The sequence below is a fragment of the Halichoerus grypus genome, chromosome 7 (assembly GCF_964656455.1).
Source record: "Halichoerus grypus chromosome 7, mHalGry1.hap1.1, whole genome shotgun sequence".
Classification (NCBI taxonomy): domain Eukaryota; kingdom Metazoa; phylum Chordata; class Mammalia; order Carnivora; family Phocidae; genus Halichoerus; species Halichoerus grypus.
Window position 1 is genome coordinate 98,087,345 of NC_135718.1, and position 20,354 is coordinate 98,107,698.

At 42.2% G+C, this 20,354-nt stretch overlaps 1 protein-coding gene across 1 annotated transcript in view; it reads right to left on the bottom strand.

The window, feature by feature from the left end:
• Window positions 1-20,354, bottom strand: part of ADCY10 (adenylate cyclase 10) — a 73,637-nt gene that overhangs the window by 20,458 nt on the left and 32,825 nt on the right. Inside the window, exons 18-20 of the mRNA XM_036076754.2 lie at window positions 6,706-6,831; window positions 5,020-5,298; window positions 4,610-4,900 (exon numbers count right to left, since the gene is read on the bottom strand). Of these exons, the coding sequence (XP_035932647.1) occupies window positions 4,610-4,900; window positions 5,020-5,298; window positions 6,706-6,831 (696 nt within the window). The remainder of the gene's footprint in view (window positions 1-4,609; window positions 4,901-5,019; window positions 5,299-6,705; window positions 6,832-20,354) is intronic.

The window sequence follows — 20,354 nt, forward strand, 5'->3', positions numbered from 1 at the left end:
GTCTAGAATAGACTTAGTGAGGGCCCCCCTAATGGCTCTGCATTCCTAATCCCACTTGCCCTAGCAAACAAGCTTTTCAGTTTCCTTCCTTGGAGTGGGATTTACCCCCCATTACATACTGTAGATTTTTTACTTCTTCATTATGTTTTTTCCTCCATTGCTTCTCCACAATAGAATGAATGCTCTTTTGTTCACTGATGTATACCACGTGCCTGCAGCAAGGGTCTGGCACATAGTAGGAACTCAGTATTTGTTGAATGAGTAAATGAAATGTGAGGTGGGGTTTCAATACATGTTCAGAAGGCAAAGGAGTGAGAGGAGTGGTCTCTGATGAAGTAGGTAGAGCGAGCTGAAGGACAGAGCCCAGGAGGAAGCCTATGAACTGCAGATCTTTGGGGATCAAGACTTAAGAAAATAACTTGAGAAGGACTTGAGGATTGAGAGAGAATTGAAAAGAGAATCAAATTCCTCATTATCTAATTTACACCTAATGTCTTTGAAACTCTTCCAATTCCAGCTGACTCTTGAACAACACAGGGGTTTAGGGACACCAACCCCTTCGCCTCCCCAGCAGTTGAAAATTCACATATAACTTTTGACTCCCTAAAAACTTAACTACTTAACAGCCTACGGCTGACCAGAAGCTTTACTGATAACATAAAGTTAATTAACCCATATTTTCTTTTTTTTTTTAAGATTTTATTCATTTATTTGACAGAGAGAGACACAGCGAGAGAGGGAACACAAGCAGGGAGAGTGGGAGAGGGAGAAGCAGGCTTCCCGCGGAGCAGGGAGCCCGATGTGAGGCTCGATCCCAGGGTCCTGGGATCATGACCTGAGCCGAAGGCAGACGCTTTAACAACTGAGCCACCCAGGTGCCCCAACCCATATTTTCTGTTTTATGTATTATATACTCTATCTTTACAATAAAGGAAGCTAGAGAAAAGAAAATGTTATTAAGAAAATCGTAAGAGAAAATATGTTCATAGTACTATACTTATTTATTGAAAAAAATGTGCATATAAGTGAATCTGCACAGTTCAGACCTGTGTTATTCAAGGGTCACCTGTATGTCCTTCACCAGTATTACCTACAGGCACAAGGTTCAGGGATAATGGACAGAGTCTCCAACCAAGACAGGATATTATAAAGAAGACATTGCAAAAAAGAAAATTATCCTAGAAACTCGAGGAAAAATAAACTTTTGTAAGAACTCAAGGGACACCTGAGTGGCTCAGTCAGTTAAACGTCTGCCTTTGGCTCAGGTCATGATCCCAGGGTCCTGGGATCAGGCCCCACACTGGGCTTCCTGCTCAGCGAGGAGCCTGCTTCTCCCTCTCTCTCTGCTGCTCCTCCTGCTTATGAGCTCTCTCTCTCTGACAAATAAATAAAATCTTTAAAAAAAGAACTCTTTTCACAGTATATTACTTGGTTCTGTAATGCATAGCATCTACATGATCTTTGTAACGATTTATCAAATGATGGTCATTAACAATACTGGGGGAGAGGTCCTGAGGAGTAGTGTGACAGGGGTAAGTCCTCACCTGGGCATGCTGTATCTGTTCACCAAAGTAAGAAGAAAACAGATAATGTCAATTTGTTTTTTTAGTATATGTGCTGCCGAAGCGAGCACAATGTCAATTTGTTTTTTTAAAAAAGAAAACTGTATGAACACATCATTTTGTTATGGAGGCAATGACCAGAAAGAACAGTTAAGATGTTCGCCCCTGAGATGTACTGAAAGTGTCTGGGGCAGTAGGGTTTGAGATTATTGTTTCTATTGTAAAACTTTTAGGGAAAATTTTAAAGTCCTTATTTAAAGATGTCTAGTTGATAGGCTTTTAAACAGGTGAAAAGTTCTGATAGGAGAAATAGTAGAGCTTTGGCCTCAGGCAGGTGGAGGGGCTGACAGAAGCGCAGATATTACTCAGAGACACAGGAGGGCACAGAAGCACCCGAGTGAAACTGCTAAGGTATATTGGAGAATCCAAAAATAACTGAAGTTGCTTTCTTTGACAGCCCTAGCCAGCCTGCTTAAAACCATTTGGGGGGAGGTGGGGAGCCTGGGTGGCTCAGTCGGTTGGGCGTCTGACTCTTGATTTTGACTCAGGTCATGATCTCAAGGTTGTGTGACCGAGCCCCGTGTCTGTGGTCAGCGGGGAGTCTGTTTGGGATTCTCTCCCTCTGTCCCTCCCCCTTCTCTAAAATAAATAAACAAATCTTAAACAAAAATCAACTGTGATTTTACCCCCCACTGCCACAAAATATATATATATATATAATTACATACATAGAGAGACTCCCTGGTTCCACATAGTCTGGAATCTTCCTTCCCCTTTCTCTTTTATTTATTTATTTATTTATTTATTCATTCATTCATTCATTCATTTTTATTTATTTATTTTTAAAGTAGGCTCCACACCCAGCATGGAGCCCAACACAGGGCTTGAACTCACAGCCCTGAGATTAAGACCTGGGCTGAGATCAAGAGTCAGATGCTGGGGCAGCTGGGTGGCTCAGATGGTTAAGCATCTGCCTTCGGCTCAGGTCATGGTCCCGGGGTCCTGGGATCGAGCCCCACATCGGGCTCCCTGCTCGGCAGGAAGCCTGCTTCTCCCTCTCCCTCTCCCCCTGCTTGTGTTCCCTCTCTCACTGTGTATCTCTCTGTCAAATAAGTAAATAAAATCTTTAAAAAAAAAAAAAAAGAGTCAGATGCTTAGATGACTGAGTCACCAGGCTGCCCCTTGCTTCCCCTTTCTCTTATCGGCCTCAGCCAACTCTCTCCTACTGGTATTTTCACTGGTTCCTTGAACATGGCCCTATGTTGGGATCATCCCTGAAGCTTCTTGGATTTGCACATGCATCCTTGTCAGCCCTCATTTTCTGCCCTCTGGGCACCTGTTTTTTTTGTTGTAGGGGTGTGCCCTCTCTTGGTCCTCAAGTCCTTCTTAAAAGTTGTTATTTTTTTGTGTCTTCCGTTCCAGCATCTAGGGCTCTTCTCATACTCCCAAAAGTACTTGGGAAGTACTTAAAATGGCTCCAGGCTGGCTTTTTCTTCCATCCGATCCATGAGAATCCAGACTCTAAGGCTCTGAACCTAAAGCCTGACTTCTCTTTTTTGAAAAGGGAGATGGGCAAGTGTTAGTACCGGGTCAAAAGGAGACTTAACGCCACAGTGCAAAGCTGCTTTCTTCCTGATTGAGGACTGAGAGGGCATCGCCTTCCTCACTCTCTGACTCCATTGACTGCCACATCCAGGAACCTCTTCTAAATCTCCCCTGCCAGTCTTGCGCAAAGGTCCCACCCTGTACTTTGGGAAACTCAGGTGTACTGGGCACAGCATGAGTTTGGGAATGAGACTGTCCTGTGATTGAATAGTCTATCACTCATTCTGTGGCACTGGACAAGTTATTCAATCTTCCAGAACCTCAGTTTTCTCATGTATAAAATGAAAATAGCCCTCCACCTTGAAAGGTTAACATGAAGATCAAATGAGAATGCATGTGAAATAAAGAGTGAATGAGAATAAATATTTATTTTGGGGGGCACCTGGGTGGCTCAGTCAGTGAAGCATCTGCCTTTGGCTCAGGTCATGATCCTGGAGTCCTGGGATCAAGCCCCACATCGGGCTCCCTGCTCAGTGGGGAGTCTGCTTCTCCCTCTTCCTCTGCTCCTCTCCCTGCTGGCATTCTCTAGCTCTCGCACTCTCTCAAATAAATAATTAAAATCTTTAAAAAATTATTTTCGTACCTACTATGTGCTAGGCACTTTACATACATTTCTTCCCAATTTTTAATATCCATATAATATAGGAATCCTGTCCTTATAGCCTCTGTTTTCCCAACCAGATTTAGCCATAATCACCAAGGCCTTCGGCTAGAGCATGTAGCCCCCTGATGCTCCTTGGTCACCCCCATGAGGGAGGGCTGAAGTTGGGGTTACTGCCCCTAGCCTCACATCCACCATGCCTATGGTAACGGAGTCCCTGGTCCCTGATACCCCTTGAATCCTCTCCTGTGTTTTCCCAGATTGTGTAGCTGATTTGTGCTATCAGACTGTAACTTTCTCACTTTTGCTTCACGGATGTCTGGAACCCCGGCCCTGAGCCTGAGCCCCCTTTTCTGGGGCCTTGACCTCCTTAGCCCTGCATAATTCTCCCCCTCTCACATTCTTTCTCTGATGGAACCTTGTTTCAAACCCGACTGCCAGAGCAACAACACTCTTACCTGCCAAGAAACAGTACTCCCTCTTGCTCTTGTTTCTGCTTCAACGTGTGAGACCCCTGCCCCCCCGCCCCCCTTGGATTCCATCCCTTGGTGTGAATTAAGCTGGGTCCATTTTATCCCTCTGGATATTTTCCTTTGAGCTCTGGCTGCACCCCATTTTGCCAGAGTCCTGAACTTCAAACCCTCTCTGAGTCTCACAGCAAGGGTGTTTCTGCCGGACTCAGCTGCTCACATATCCCCCTTTCCCACTCCAGTGACCTACGCTACTCAAGTCTCCAGCCTTTTGCGGAACCCACGCCTTGAGGGACTTGAAGCCCTCAAGGTCCAAATCTACTCCATTCCCCAGGAATAGTTAGGACTAACGAGGGATGAGTTATGTTTACTTTTAAATCCGTGGGACTTAGCCATCTTCTTAATGGTATCCATGTCCAAACTGTTGAGGCGAATGTTCACTGTGAAGTGGTGGTAGGGGATAAAGTCCCCACTTTGGCAATGGTCACATCTGTGTGCATTTTCCTCTAAAAAGCGGGCACATTTCAAGTGCATGGCTTTCTTCTGGTCCTTCAGCCACAGTTCATAGGCTGTTTTCTGCATCATAGGCCTGCAAAATCGAATGATGTGGCACTCGATGACCTCGCTTTCCAGCTCGTGGAGCTCTTCCTCCTCACCATGAGCTAGGGAGAACAGAAAGGCAATGACCGGGTCAGCCCCTGCTGCCCCATGCACATCGGTTCCTTGACCAGGTACGCCTTTAACTAAGAGGAAATGTGAGTCACTTCCAGGTTCTACTCACCCATTCCCTCACTGGGCTTCAGAGACAGCGAGCGATAATTCACCTCAAACGAGGCCGCATTCTGTTTTAGGGCCGTTCGGAGCTCCTTGCCATTCCGGAAACAATCAAAGACGTTGGATTCCACTAGAGTTGCCAGGGCCTTGATCATCATCTTCATGTTCCAACAAGGCAGAACCTCGAACAACAATTCCGTGGTGAAGGTCAGGCCGATAATGGCAGCACATCTCACCAACATCTGGTGGGAAAGGCTCATGCTATCCAGCTGAACCAGAGAGATTTCTGCAGGTGAAAAGCCACACAATAGGAAACTGGTCACCTGTCTCTAGCAAATACATTCTAGAGACGGACAACTGTCCTTCTCTACACTGCTTGTTTCACAGGAACCCGGCCACGCTAAACCAAAAGAGATTATTTGCTTAGGACCTCCTTCACGGAGAGGGCATGGTGCTGCTATCTGAGACGCGCACGGCACGATGGCCAGCCCAGAACAAGACTGACTGCAAGGTGTTTGGGTTTTGTGCTAGAGTGTGACAGGGTTTGTGAGGACAGGGGAGGTCATGGTGGGCCACGGTAGTCGGAGAGTGCCTGCCATCCACCTGCTATGTTGACTTCGCCAGCTGGCCCTTGTCTGCCCCCCTCACTGACTGCCTCCTCCTAGCAACAAGCCTCTTCTCGACCTTGCCTGAGACTTACTCGTTCTTGTGACAGTCTACTACCGTCTCTGTGCTCATGACAAAGTGCCAGAGAGCTTCAAGCTCCAATTCCAACTTCTCACCTATGTGTGGCTGTCATAGTCACGTGGCTCCCTGGACACCTGGACCAGGATGTCCTTCTGTGCCATCACCTGCGTCAGGACAAAATCCGAATTTCTCCGCTTGCCCGCAGAACCCTGCAGAAGCCAAGCTAGCCCACCTTCCTACTTTCATAGACATAGTGAATGAAACAAATGATGCTTTTCCGAAGTCTGAGAACCTCGAGGTGTCCCTAGGTCATCCTTCAAACATGTTCAGTTATTCTAGATGGCATGGCTTGGAGCTGAATTCATACTAGAACATTGCTTGCAAGTCATTTTTTCTAAAGGAATAATAATACAGCTCGGATATATGGGGCGCCTGGGTGGCTCAGTCGTTAAGCGTCTGCCTTCAGCTCAGGTCATGATCCCAGGGTCCTGGGATCGAGCCTCGCATCGGGCTCCCCGCTCAGCGGGAAGCCTGCTTCTCCCTCTGTCTGCCACTCCCCCTGCTTGTGTTCCTTCTCTTGCTGTGTCTCTCTCTGTCAAATAAGTAAATAAAATCTTAAAAAAAAAAAAAAAAAATACAGCTCGGATATAAATTCCATGCTCGTCATTTCTTATAAAAATAAATGACAGAAAAAGGGTCAGTATTTGATTTTCTCTCTCATTATTTGGCTTTGATTTAATGAAAAATGTACTACACCTCATTTGTTTATGCAGTTGAACTGAACTTGGTTCAAATCAGACTCCAGAGTATGCCCAGGGGAGCAGGTGGTTCCAACTCAGAAGCAGAAAAGCTAAGCCTTCCATGGAGACTTCGACTGCCTGGGGTAACATAACACAGACAACTGACACAGTCTGCTACTACCTTCCTCTCTCCCTTTTCAATAATCATCCTAGAGAAAGGAAAAGGGGAGTCTAGGTCCTGGAACATGGGGTCAAATCTTCCTTACCTTTTAATGATGCTGGCGGTGACAGGTTTTTCAATCTGACACCACTGGCGAGATTACAGACTTCAATTCCCTCCTCATTATTAGGAGTAAATATTTTTAATTCCTCGGTTGGCCTACTAAAATTCTCTGTAGGGAGATGAAAAGGAAGAACAATTGAGAGTCATTGTGCTATCACTATCCTGATTTTCCAATAAACTTCAAGATGGATCTTGCGAGAGAAAGAGCAGGTAGAGATGTGTGTTGGCTCACCGAGTATTTTGGAATAGCATTTTAAGTAAACTAATATATGAAAACCTAAATGTATGCAAAAATGTTCTGCCACCCCCAAAAGTATTGGGAATAACTATTGGAAGTCTTCCGGAGTATATGCAGTTTTATAGAAATTTGATTCAAAGATTATCAGTGTGTATCTTATAGTATGTAGTAACATATATTTGTATGCACATTCAAATATCCACACTCAGATGCAAACACGTTCTGTGGGAGATTGTACTCAACTTACAACATGGTTATCAGAAAGAGATATTTAAAATGGTGAGGTTGATGGGGCACCTGGGTGGCTCAGTCGTTAAGCGTCTGCCTTCGGCTCAGGTCATGATCCCAGGGTCCTGGGATTGAGCCCCGCATCAGGGTCCCTGCTCAGTAGGAAGCCTGCTTCTCCCTCTCCCACTCCCCCTGCTTGTGTTCCCTCTCTCGCTGTGTCTCTCTCTGTCAAATAAAAGAAAAAAAAAATCTTTAAAAAATAAAAATAAAAAAAATAAAATGGTGAGGTTGGATAGTACACTTGCCTGGTAACTGTCTCCTGGTACTCCAAAATGCATTACTTCCTTATTCCTCCAGTCATTCATGTAACAGCATGATATGTGATGTGGAAATATGAAGGTGAACACAGCTAAGTTTCTAATCTCCTGGAGAGATAAGATATGTACACAAAGGGCTACCCTTCCAGGCAGTAAACAAGCCCCATGTGAGTGGCACAGTGTCAGAGAGTTCGATGTCGATACAGTACAGACCTTTTTTTCACCATAGCCTGTGAAGGCTATAAACGTGAATAGTGCATGCTTCCAACCCCAAGGAGCTTAAAATCTTAGGGACAGATACTGAAGTAATTAGTCATCATGCCAGAGTGTAACAAACAGCAACAATGGAATATGAAGAAGTGATGGTGGGTAGGACTAGGTAGTGGTACTGCGTGGCCTACTGAGGAAACGGGTCTGGTGATGGAGCTGAGACACGAGTGTTGCCAAGAATCAAGCTGGGAGATAGAGGAGGAGCTATAGTATGGGAGGGAGGGCGATGCATTAAGGTTTAAGTAGGTTGAGTTTGAGGGGGGTCTAGAAGACCATCCAATGGGCAATTGGGAATATACCATCTAGAATTAAGAATGAGGTTATGGTTGAAGATTACACACATGCATACACACACACACACACACACACACACACACACACAAAGGCTGGAGAACAGATGAATAACGCCTGGGGAGAGAGAACCAAGCTAGCAAAGAAGGGGGCTAAGGATGGAACTTGAAGAAAGCTGTCATTGGAAGAGTAGACCCAGGGAGCCAAGCTGAGGGCTGACTGGTCAGAGAGGTGAGGTGCGGGGACAGGAAGAATTCAGAATGAGGGAGGCCAAGGCAGGGTGGAATACCCAAAAAGGGGCCCGGTGTGAGTGTGTATGAGTGCGTAAGGGGTAGGAAAGTGAGGTTCAAGGGCACGACTTGGTCCATGTTCTTTTATGCTTTTTCATTTCCCTTTCTAGGACCTAGCAACTGGGATGACCCTTCTTTCAATCACTCAACCAGTGTCAGCTGAGTGCCCCTAGGTACTGGGCATTGTTCTGGGGTTAAAGATTCCAAAATGTACAAGATTTCCTGCCTCACAAAGTTTAAATTCCAACAGTGGCAGAGAGACAAGGAACAACAGATAGATAAATTAATAGGATAATATCATAATGTGACTTAGTTGTATGAAGGAACAGAGACTCACAAGAGGTGCAGGGTCAGGGAGGCTTTCTTCAGCTAGACTGAGGTAGAGAAAGTCACCCTGAGCAGGCAACACCTGAGCTGAGGGAGAGAGGAGCCAACAGTGTGTGTGAGGCGCCTGAGGAGAGAGGACAGTGGTCTGAAGCAGAAAGGAGCGCGGCGTGTGTCCCGGCAGTGGAAATGCCAGAAATGCAGCTGGTGTGGCTGAAGCACATTTCAGAACACTGATGAGACCACACAGGTGTGAAAGTCGGGTCCTGAAGGGGTTTCCAGTCCCAGGTGGGAGGCTGGATTTCGTCATAAGCTCAGTGGGAAACCACTGAATGTTGTACGTTTGGGTTTTTTTAAATTTAATTTAATTTTATTATATTATGTTAGTAAATGTTGTATGTTTTTAAAAAATCTTTTTATTTGAAAAGTTTCAAACTTACCAAAAGTTGTAAGAATAAAACTGTGTACTCTTTATTCAAGTTCACCTGTTGTTAACATTTTGCCACATTTGCCATAACCTTTGTTTTCTCTATATGTACATATTTCTTCTGAAGCATTTGAATGCAAGTTGCACAATTCATGCCCCTTTACCCCAAATACTTTACTCTGTATTTCCTAAGAATGAGATTCTCTTACATAACTAGAGTGCACTCTTCAGCTTCAGAATATTTCACATTGAAATAGAAATTTACCGTCCATATTCCAGTTTTGTCAACCGACTCAATAATGTCCTTTAGCATTTTTTTCTTCCAATATAGGATCCAGTCTAGGATCATGTATTGTATATAGTTGTTGTTTTTTTTAAAATTTAGGTGAAATTCATGTACAATTAACCATTTTAATGTTTATAATTCAGTGGCATTTGGTGCATTCACATTGTTTGCAACCAAAACCTCTCTCTAGTTTCAAAATTTTTCTTTCTTTTTTTTCTTTTTTAATTTTTTTTCTTTATTTTTTTAAAAGATTTTATTTATTCATTAGGGAGAGAGAGAGAGACAGAGGGAGAAAGAGAGAAAGAGCATGAGCAGTGGGGAGAGGCAGAGGGAGAAGCAGGCTCCTCGCTGAGCCAGGAGCCCGACGTGGGGCTCGATCCCAGGACCTGGAGATCACAACCTGAGCCAAAGGCAGACACTTAACCATCTGAGCCACCCAGGTGCCCCAAGTTTCAGAATTTTTCAATCACCCCAGAAGATACTGAACGGTTTTAAAGGAGTCACCTGTTTTGAAAAGAGCTCTTAACAGACACTGAATAAATGTTTGTGGAACAAATAAACATGTAAAATGTAAGAACAGTATTGTTCAGTAGTATTTATATTTACAAATTTCCTTTTGTTAATTCATTGGCTAATATATTACTGTAAGGGACTTATCTAAAAATAATGATCTTAGCACGCATTGTCCATCTGATGATTCATTACCCTCCTTAAAACTAATTTAGCCAAGAAAAGCCTTATCTGACTGTTTTTTAATCATGATTACCCAGAAAAAATAATAGCTTTCTTTTAAAAAGCAAACCTATGTCTGTCTCGTTTCTCCTCTAGATGTGGCCACTCTGGCCATGTGGTCCTGTGGGCCTGTCATTATACACAGAATGAGAGGCAGCAGATGAAGCCACAGACTGAAACACAGTTCATGGAGGGACACGGGGCCTCTGCGCTTCATTCAATCATGCAGGAGACATGGGGAGTTTCAGGAAGCAAGAGGAATTTTTTTGTGAAATTTCCCTTATTATCACCTTTAGGTGATAATTTTCTATCCTGCTATATGTAGAAAACCAGCACCAAAAGCTCCTTTAATACAAATATTCATCTAAGCATGGCACTGATTTTCCATCTACAAGCTCACCCTTAAATTTGTCTCAGAGGAAGGAGTTGTTATTCTGCAAGCTTAGCAATATTAATGTGCACAGTGCTTATAGCTGTAAAACCCCCATCACTTATTTGAGAACTTCCATTCCTTAGAAAGCTGGAGTAGACATGTTTTTGTCTATTCCTCCTGTTAACTACAACTAAAAACCGTGTCATTATATATAAAGCAAATATAAGAAGACACTGAAGGTGGAGAGAAGTCAGACTGGCTAGGGACATTGGGACCCAAGGAACAACATAGCAGTGATTTTCCTGAGTTTTCTTTTTGCCTTATATCCCAGATGTGGAGCGAAGAATCTTAACAACCTAGAAACAGCAAGGGTTGCAAACAATAGCCTGCACTTTCTGCCAAAGGACCAGCAAAGGGGCAGCTAGCGAGATAGAAAATTTTGACAAAAACCACTTTACTCCAGCTAACCAAACAAACAAAAAACAAAAACAAGTAACTGTAGCCCATACCTGCTCCCACCAGCAAAGGCTGAGGGAGGAGCCTTGGCTTCCATCCCAAAAGCTGAGAGAGAATACTGTCAACCCAGAATCCTATATCAACAAAAATATCCTTCAGGAATGAAGGGGAAATCAAGGTATTCTCAGATAATGGGAAACTAAGACAATTGGTAGCCAGCAGACCTACCCTGAAAGAATGACTAAAAGACATTCTCTAAACAGAAAAGAAACAATAAAAGAAGAAACAGAACATCAAAAAAGAATAAAGAACAGGATAAGCAAAAATATGGGTAAATACAATAGATTTCCCTTCTCCTCTTAAGTTTTCTAAATTATATTTGCAGTTCAAGCAAAAATTATAACAACCACCTTATGTGGTTCTAAATGTATGCAGAGAAAATGTTTACTTATTTTATTATTTTAATTATTATTTTTTTAAAGATTTTATTTATTTATTTGACAGAGAGAGACACAGCGAGAGAGGGAACACAAGCAGCTGGAGTGGGAGAGGGAGAAGCAGGCTTCACACTGAGCAGGGAGCCCGATGCGGGGCTCGATCCCAGGACCCTGAGATCATGACCTGAGCCGAAGGCAGACACTTAACGACTGAGCCATCCAGGCGCCCCCTTTTTTTTTTTTTAATATTTTATTTATTTATTTGACAGAGAGAGACACAGCGAGAGAGGGAACACAAGCAGGGGGAGTGAGAGAGGGAGAAGCAGGCTCCCCGCTGAGCAGGGAGCTGGACGTGGGGCTTGATCCCAGGACCCTGGGATCATGACCTGAGCTGAAGGCAGACGCTTAACCGACTGAGCCACCCAGGCGCCCCTTATTTATTTATTTGACAGAGAGAGAAAAAGCAAGAGAAGGAACACTAGCAGGGGGAGACAGAGAGGGAGAAGCAGGCTCCCTCCTGAGCAAGGAGCCCCATGTGGGGCTCGATCCCAGGACCCTTGGATCATGACCTGAGCCGAAGGCAGACACTGAATGACTGAGCCACCCAGGCACCCCAGAGAAAATATTTAAAATAATTATAAATAGTAGATGGTAAAGGAATGTAAAAAGGGGTAAGGTTTCTAATCTTTACTCAGACTGTTAAAACAGTGACACCAGTGGACTGTGATAACATATGCATATATTATGTAATAGCTAGAGCAATCACTGAAAAAGCTATACAGAGAGATAGCCTCACAAATATGATAGATAAATGAAGATAGAATTCTTTTTTTTTTTTTTTTTAAGATTTTATTTATTTATTTGACAGAGAAAGAGAGATAGTGAGAGCAGGAACACAAGCAGGGCGAGTGGGAGATGGAGAAGCAGGCTTCCCGCTGAGCAGGGAGCCCGATGCGGGGCTCGATCCCAGGACCCTGAGATCATGACCTGAGCTGAAGGCAGACGCTTAACAACTGAGCCACCCAGGCGCCCCAGAGAAAATATTTAAAATAATTACAAATAGTAGATGGTAATGGAATGTAAAAAGGAGTAAGGTTTCTAATCTTTACTCAAACTGTTAAAACAGTGACACCAGTGGACTGTGATAACATATGCATATATTATGCAATAGCTAGAGCAATCACTAAAAAAGCTATACAAAGAGATAGCCTCACAAATACTGTAGATAAATGAAGACAGAATTCTAAAGAATGCTCAAACAGCCATGGGAGACAGGAAAATGAAAACAGTGACATGGGGAGAAGAAAGGGAAACAAAAGATAAAATGGCAGACTTAAGCTCTGACATAACAATTATTGCATTAAATGTAAATGGTCTAAATATAACAATTGAAAGTTAAATTTCCTGAGTATATTTAAAACATAACTACCTGCTCTCTACACAGAATTCACTTCAAATATAATATGATATGATATGATATACACAGGCTGGAAGTAAAAGAATAGCATGAATAACATGCAAATGTTAATCAAAAGAAAACAAGAATAGTTATATTAATATCAGGCAGAGCAGACTTTGGAGCAAAGAAAGTTACCAGAGGGTAGGGGTTGGGCTAGATGAGTAGTGGGTATTAAGGAAGGCACTTGTTATGATGAGCACTGGGTGTTGTATGTAAGTGATGAATGACTGAATTCTACTCCTGAAACCAATATTGTACTGTATGTTAATTAATTAGAATTTAAATAAACATTTGGAAAAAAAAGTTCCCAGAGACAGAGAGGGATATCATATAATGATAAAAGGGTCAATCCACCAAGACAAATAGCAATCCTAAATGTTTATACACCAAACAAAAAAGCTGCAAAATAAGTGAAGCGAAAACTGATAGACAAATCCACAATTACAGCTGGAGACTTCAACATTCTTCCCTCAGCAATTGGTAGAACAATTAGACAGAAAATCAGGCCAGCATATAGATGAATTTGACAACCATTAATCATCAGGATCTAACCAACATTTATACAGCATTCTACCAACAAAAGCAAGAATATACATTCTTTTCAAGTGCCTACGGAACACTGACCAAAATAGCCCATATCTTGTGAACAAACTTCAACAAATTTAAAATAAATTGAAATTGTACAGAGCATGTTCTCTAAATATAATGGAATTAAACCAGAAACCAATAACAGAATGATAACAAAAAGGTCTCCAAACACTTGGAAACAGCATTCTTTTCAATAATCCATGACTAAAGAGGAAAACTCAAGGTAAATTTAAAAAGATATTCAATCAAATAAAAATAAAAATACAATATATTAAAATTTGTGAGACATAGCTAACGCAGTACCATGAGGAAAATTTATAGCACTAAAAATGCATACATAAGAAATAAGAAATATCTCAAACTGATAATCTAAACCTCCAACAATGAAGAGGAGCAAATTAAACTCAAAGCAAGCAGGACGAAGGAAATAAGAAGAGCAGAAATCAACAAAACAAAGAGCTGAGTCTTTTGAAAGATCAAGAAAATTGACAAATCTGTAGTAAAGACTAACAAGAAAGAAAGAAAATACAAATTACCAATATCAGGAATGAAACAGGGGATATCACTACAGACCCTGCAGACATCAAAAAGATATTAAATGAATACTCTGAACAACTCCAGACACATAAATCTGAGAACTTAGATGAAATGGACCAGTTTCTCAAAAGAAAACCTATCACAATTAATATAATATAAAATAGATCATTTGAATAGCCCCATAACTATTAAGGAAATTGAAATTTTAATTTAAAAACTCCCCAAAAAGATGTTGAGGTTTTCCCTTAAATTTTCCTTGTCTAGAAAGCAAGATGGAGGAGTTTCACCCCTTGAAGATACCCCTGTCCCCCAGGAGCACCCTACCCATCCTTAGAGCTTATGAGTCATATGGGGAAGAGGCTTCTTGAAGACAGAGCAATGCAATACTTGTAACTTTTGTTAATAGACCCATCTTTCAAAGTGATGTCATTTTTACATTTGATATGCTTGTATTTATGTAGGATGTATATAGTTTAGGGGATTTTTTTTGTTTGGTTTTATTTTCTAGAAAAGTCAACATGCCTGTTTTTATTTATTGCTTGAAAAGATCATTTGAAGAAAAATAAATACATTTTCAACCACCAAATAAATAAACAAAAACTCCCCAAAAAGAAATCTCCAGGATGGGATAGTTTCATTGGAGAATTCTACCAAACATTTAGGGAAGAATTATCTCCAATCCTACACAATTTCTTCTAGGAAATAGGAGGGAACAGTTCCCATTTCACTCTACAAAGCTAGTATTACCATGAAGCCAAAACCAGACAAAACAACAAAGAGAAAGAGGGGGAGAAAACTACAGAACAATATCCCACATGAATATAGATGCAACAATCTTTAACACCAGATTAAGCAAATAGAATTCAGCAATATGCAGAAATAATAATAGAACATGCCTAAATGGAGTTCATTCCAGGGATGCAAGGCTGGTTCAATATTTGAAGGTCAATCAATGTAATCTATCATATTAACAGAAAACAAAATTAACATAATCATACCAATTAATGCAGAAAATAATTTGATAAGGTTCAAAGCTCATTTATGATAAAAACTCTCAGAAAAATAGGAATAAAGGGGAACTTTCTCAACCTGAAAAAGAGCATCTACAAAAACCCTACAGCTAACAGCATACTTAATGCTTAAAGATTGAACGCTTTCCCCTAAGATCAGGAATAAGGCAAGGATGGCTACTCATAGCACTCTTATTCAACATAGCGCTGGAAGTTCTAGCCAGTTGAAAAGGCCAGAAAAGGAAATGAAAAGTATACAGATTGGAAGGGAAATAATAAAATTGTTCCTATTTGCAGACGACATGATTTTGTACATAGAAAATCCCAAAGACTCTACAAAATAAAAATCTCCTAGAATTAATAAATGAGTTCAGCAAGGACACAGAAACAAGATAAATACACACAATTCAGTTGCATTTCTACATACTAGCAATGAACATGTGAACACCAAAATTAAAAACATATAACATTTACAATATATATATTTTTTTATTTTATTATTTTTTTACGATTTTATCCATTTGACAAAGGAAGAGAGAGATCGCAAGCAGAGGAGAGTGGAAGAGGGAGAGGGAGAAGCAGGCTCCCACTGAGCAGGGAGCCCAACGCAGGGCTCAATCCCAGCACCCCAGGATCATGACCCGAGCCGAAGGCAGCAGCTCAACCGACTGAGCCACCCGGGTGCCCTACAATATATATATATATTTTTTAAAGATTTATTTATTTAAGAGAGAGGGAGAGAGAGCACATGTGCAGTGGGGAGGGGCAGAAGGAGAGGGAGAGAGAATCCCAAGCAGACTTTGCACTGTGCATGGAGCCTGACTTAGGGCTCAATCCCACGACTCCGAAATCACGAACTGAGCTGAAACCAAGTGTAATGCTCAACCGACTCCGCCACCCAGGCACCCCTACGATATTTTTTTAAAAAGAAATATTTATGTGTCAATCTAATAAAACATGCACAGGATTTGTATGCTTGAAAACTACAAGACTCATGAAAGAAATCAAAGAAAATCTAAATAAATGGAAGAGATGTACTGTGTTCATGGACTGGAAGACAAGATAGAAAAGATGTCAATTTGCCCCAAATTGATATACAATGCAATGCATATATATTGAAATTCCTATCAAAATCTCTCCAAGGGGGAGCCTGGGTGGCTCAGTCAGTTAAGCAGCCGACTCTTGGTTTTGGCTCAGGTCATGATCTCAGAGTCCTGGGATTGAACCCCATGCCTGGCTCCACGCTCCACACTCAGCAAGGAGTTTGCTTCAGGATTCTCTCTCTCCTTCTGCCCCTTCCCCTGTTCATTCTCTTTCTCTCTCTCTCTAAACAAATCTTAAAAAAACAAAACAAAAACAAAAAACCCTCAAAGATTTTTGTAGATATACACAAGATTATTCTAAAGATTTATTTATTTATTTGAGGGAGTGGGGAAGAGGGACATAATCTCAAGCAGATTCCCTGTTGAGTGCAGAGCTGACTTGGGGCTCTATCTCATGACCCCGAGATCATGATCTGAACTGAAACCAAAAGTCGAACACTCAACCAACTGAGCCACCCAGGCACCCCCAGACAAGATTATTCTAAAGTTCATATGGAAAGGCAAAGGAACCAGAATAGCTAACACAATTTTGAAAAAAGAAGAAGAAAGTGGAAGGAATCAGTTTTACATGACTTTTTCAAGACTAGATAGCTATAGTAATAAAAACTGAATGATATTGGCAAAGGGATAGACACATAGATCAATGGAACAGAATAGGAAACCAAAAATATACCCACACAAATACGTCCAACTGATTTTTGACAAAGGTGCCAAAGCAATTCAAGGAAGAAAATACAGCCTTTTAATAAATGGTGCTGGGGCAAAAGGACATGCATGGGGGGTAGGAAGGGGAAAAGAAGGGCCTCAACCTAAGTCTCACACTTTAAATTTTTTTTTTTTTAAGATTTTATTTAGGGTATTATGCTGACCGAAATAAGTCAAACAGAGAAAGACATGTATCATATGACCTCACTGATATGAGGAATTCTTTATCTCAGGAAACAAACTGAGGGTTGCTGGAGTGGGGGGTGGGGTGGGAGGGATGGGGTGACTGGGTGATGGACACTGGGGAGGGTATGTGTTCTGGTAAACGCTGTGAATTGTGCAAGACTGTTGAATCTCAGATCTGTACCTCTGAAACAAATAATGCAATAGATGTTAAGAAAGAAAAAAAGAAGAAGAAGAATGTAGCAGGAGGGGAAGAATGAAGGGGGGGAAATCGGAGGGGGAGAAGAACCATGAGAGACGATGGACTCTGAAAAACAAACTGAGGGTTCTAGAGGGGAGGGGGTTGGGAGGATGGGTTAGCCTGGTGATGGGTATTGAGGAGGGCACGTTCTGCATGGAGCACTGGGTGTTATGCACAAACAATGAATCATGGAACACTATATCTAAAACTAATGATGTAATGTATGGGGATTAACATAACAATAAAAAAATTTAAAAAAAAAGATTTTATTTATTTGCGACAGAGAGAATGAGAGACAGAGAGCATGAGAGGGAGGAGGGTCAGAGGGAGAAGCAGACTCCCTGCTGAGCAGGGAGCCCGATGTGGGACTCGATCCCAGGACTCCAGGATCATAACTTGAGCCGAAGGCAGTCGCTTAACCAACTGAGCCACCCAGGAGCCCAAGTCTCACACTTTAAATGAAAATTAACTCAGAGGCGTCTGGGTGGCTCAGTCAGTTAAGCGTCTGCCTTCGGCTCAGGTCATGATCCCAGGGTCCTGGGATCAAGCCCCACATTGGGCTCCCTGCTCAGCGGGGAGTCTGCTTCTTGCTCTCCCACTCCCCCTGCTTGTATTCCTGCTCTCCCTCCCTCTCTCTCTCTCTCTGTGTCAAATAAATAAATAAATAAATAAATAAAATATTAAAAAAAAGAAAATTAACTCAAAATGGATCACAAACTTATATGTAAGATGTAAAACTTTGAGAAAAAAAAAGGAAAACACATAGGGAAAAACCTTTGACATTTAAGGATAAGCAAAGAATTCTTGGATTTGGAGCACCTGGGTGGCTCTGTCACTTAAGCATCTGCCTTCGGCTCAGGTCATGATCCCAGGGTCTTGGGATTGAGCCCTGCATCGGGCTCCCTACTCAGTGAGGAGTCTGCTTCTTCCTCTCCCTCTGCCTCTCCCCCCACCACTTGTGTGCTCTTTCCCTCTCTGAAATAAATAAATACATACAATCTTAAAAAAAAAAAAAGAGTTCTTGGATTTAACATGACTCATAAAAGGAAAAATTGATAATTGAATTTTGTCAAAATTAAAACACTTTGATCCTTTGCAGAAAATGAAGACAAGCTACAGAGAGAAAATATTTGCAAACCTACATCTGACAAAAGACCTTATTTAGAATAGATTAGAAACTCTCAAAACTCGGGGCACCTGGGTGGCTCAGTCGTTAAGCATCTGCTTTCGGCTCAGGTCATGATCCCAGGGTCCTGGGATCGAGCCCTGCACCGGGCTCCCTGCTCAGCGGGAAGCCTGCTTCTCTCTCTCCCTCTCCCAGTCCCCCTGCTTGTGTTCCCTCTCTCGCTGTGTCTCTCTGTCAAAAAAAAATAAAATAAAATCTTAAAAAAAAAAGAAAAAGAAACTCTCAAAACTCAACATTAAAAAAAAAAAACCCAAGCGATCCAATTAGAAAATGGGCAAAAAACATGAAGAGATAGTTACCAAAGAAGATGTAGAGATGGCAAAAAAAAAAAAAGCACACGAAAAGATATTCAACATCATTAGCAATTGGGGGGATGCAAATTAAAACCACAGTTAGATATCACCAAACACCTATCAGAATGGCTACAATAAAAAACATAGTGACATCAATTGTTGGCAAGGATGGCAGAAAATTCCATCTCCCTCCATACACTGTTAATGGGAATGTAAAATGATACAGCCACTTTGAAAATAGTTTGGCAGTTTAGGGGCTCCTGGGTGGCTCAGTCAGTTAAGCATCTGACTTCTGCTCAGGTCATGATCTCAGGGTCCTAGGATGGAGCTCCGCATTGCGCTCCCTGCTCAACGGGGAGCCTGCTTCTCCCTCTCCCTCTGCCACTCCCCCTGCTTGTGCGCTCTCTCTCTCTCCCTCTCTCAAATAAATAAATAAAATCTTTAAAAATATAAAATAAAGGGCGCCTGGGTGGCTCAGTCTTTAGGCGTCTGCCTTCGGCTTGGGTCGTGATCCCAGGACCCTGGGATTGAGCCACACATCGGGCTCCCTGCTCGGCGGGAAGCCTGCTTCTCCCTCTCCCACTCCCCCTGCTTGTGTTCCTGCACTCGCTATCTCTCTCTGTCAAATAAATAAATAAAATATTTTAAAAAAATAAAATAAATAATTTGGCAGTTTAAAAAAAAGAACGAAAAACTCACAGTGTTAACTACCATACGACCCAGCCATTGCATGCCTGGGTATTTATTCTAGAGAAATGAAAACTTAGATTCATGCAAAAGCCTGTACACGATGCTTGTAGGAGCTTTGTTTGTAATAGCCAAAAGCTGTAAACAGCCCAGATTCTGCAACAGGCGGATGGGATAGCAAGCTGTTGGGGCGTCCATACCATGGGACACCGCCCAGCAAGTAACCGCAACAACCCACCGATACACTGACAACCTGGAGGACCCCCAGAGAGTCATGAGGAGTAAAACAAAAAACAACCCCAAGACATTACACATATCGTATGAGTCCAGTTAGATCCCATTCTTAAAATGACAAAATTACAGAAATGGGGAGTGGATTAGAGGTTGCCGGGGGTGGAGGGGGCAGGTGGGGTGGGGGGACAGAAGTGGGCGTGGCTATAAAACGGGCAACAAGGGGGGTCCTTGTGGAGATGGAAACCTGGGTCTTGACTGCCTCAGTGTCAGTATCCCGGCTATGCTATTATACGGCCACTTTGCATGATGTTACTACTGGGAAAACTGGGTAGAGGGTGCACGAAATCTCTCTGTATTATTTGTTTTAAAAAAAGAGGTAGCAAAGTATATTGATTCAGGTACTTCATTTATACTCCAGGAGGTTCCCAGAGTACCTCCTGGGGTGTCAGACACAGAGAAGGTGCTCAGTTGAATGAATAAATGAAAAAGGATTTGAGGGGCACCTGGGTGGCTCAGTTGTTAAGCATCTCCCTTCAGCTCAGGTCATGGTCCCAGGGTCCTGGGATCAAGCCCCACATTGGGCTCCCTGCTCCGTGGGAAGCCTGCTTCTCCCTCTCCCACTCCCCCTGCTTGTGTTCCCTCTCTCGCTGTGTCTCTCTCTGTCAAATAAATAAATAAAATATTAAAAAAAAAAAAAAAGGATTTGAGTTCCTTTACCCCCATTTTATAATCGCTGC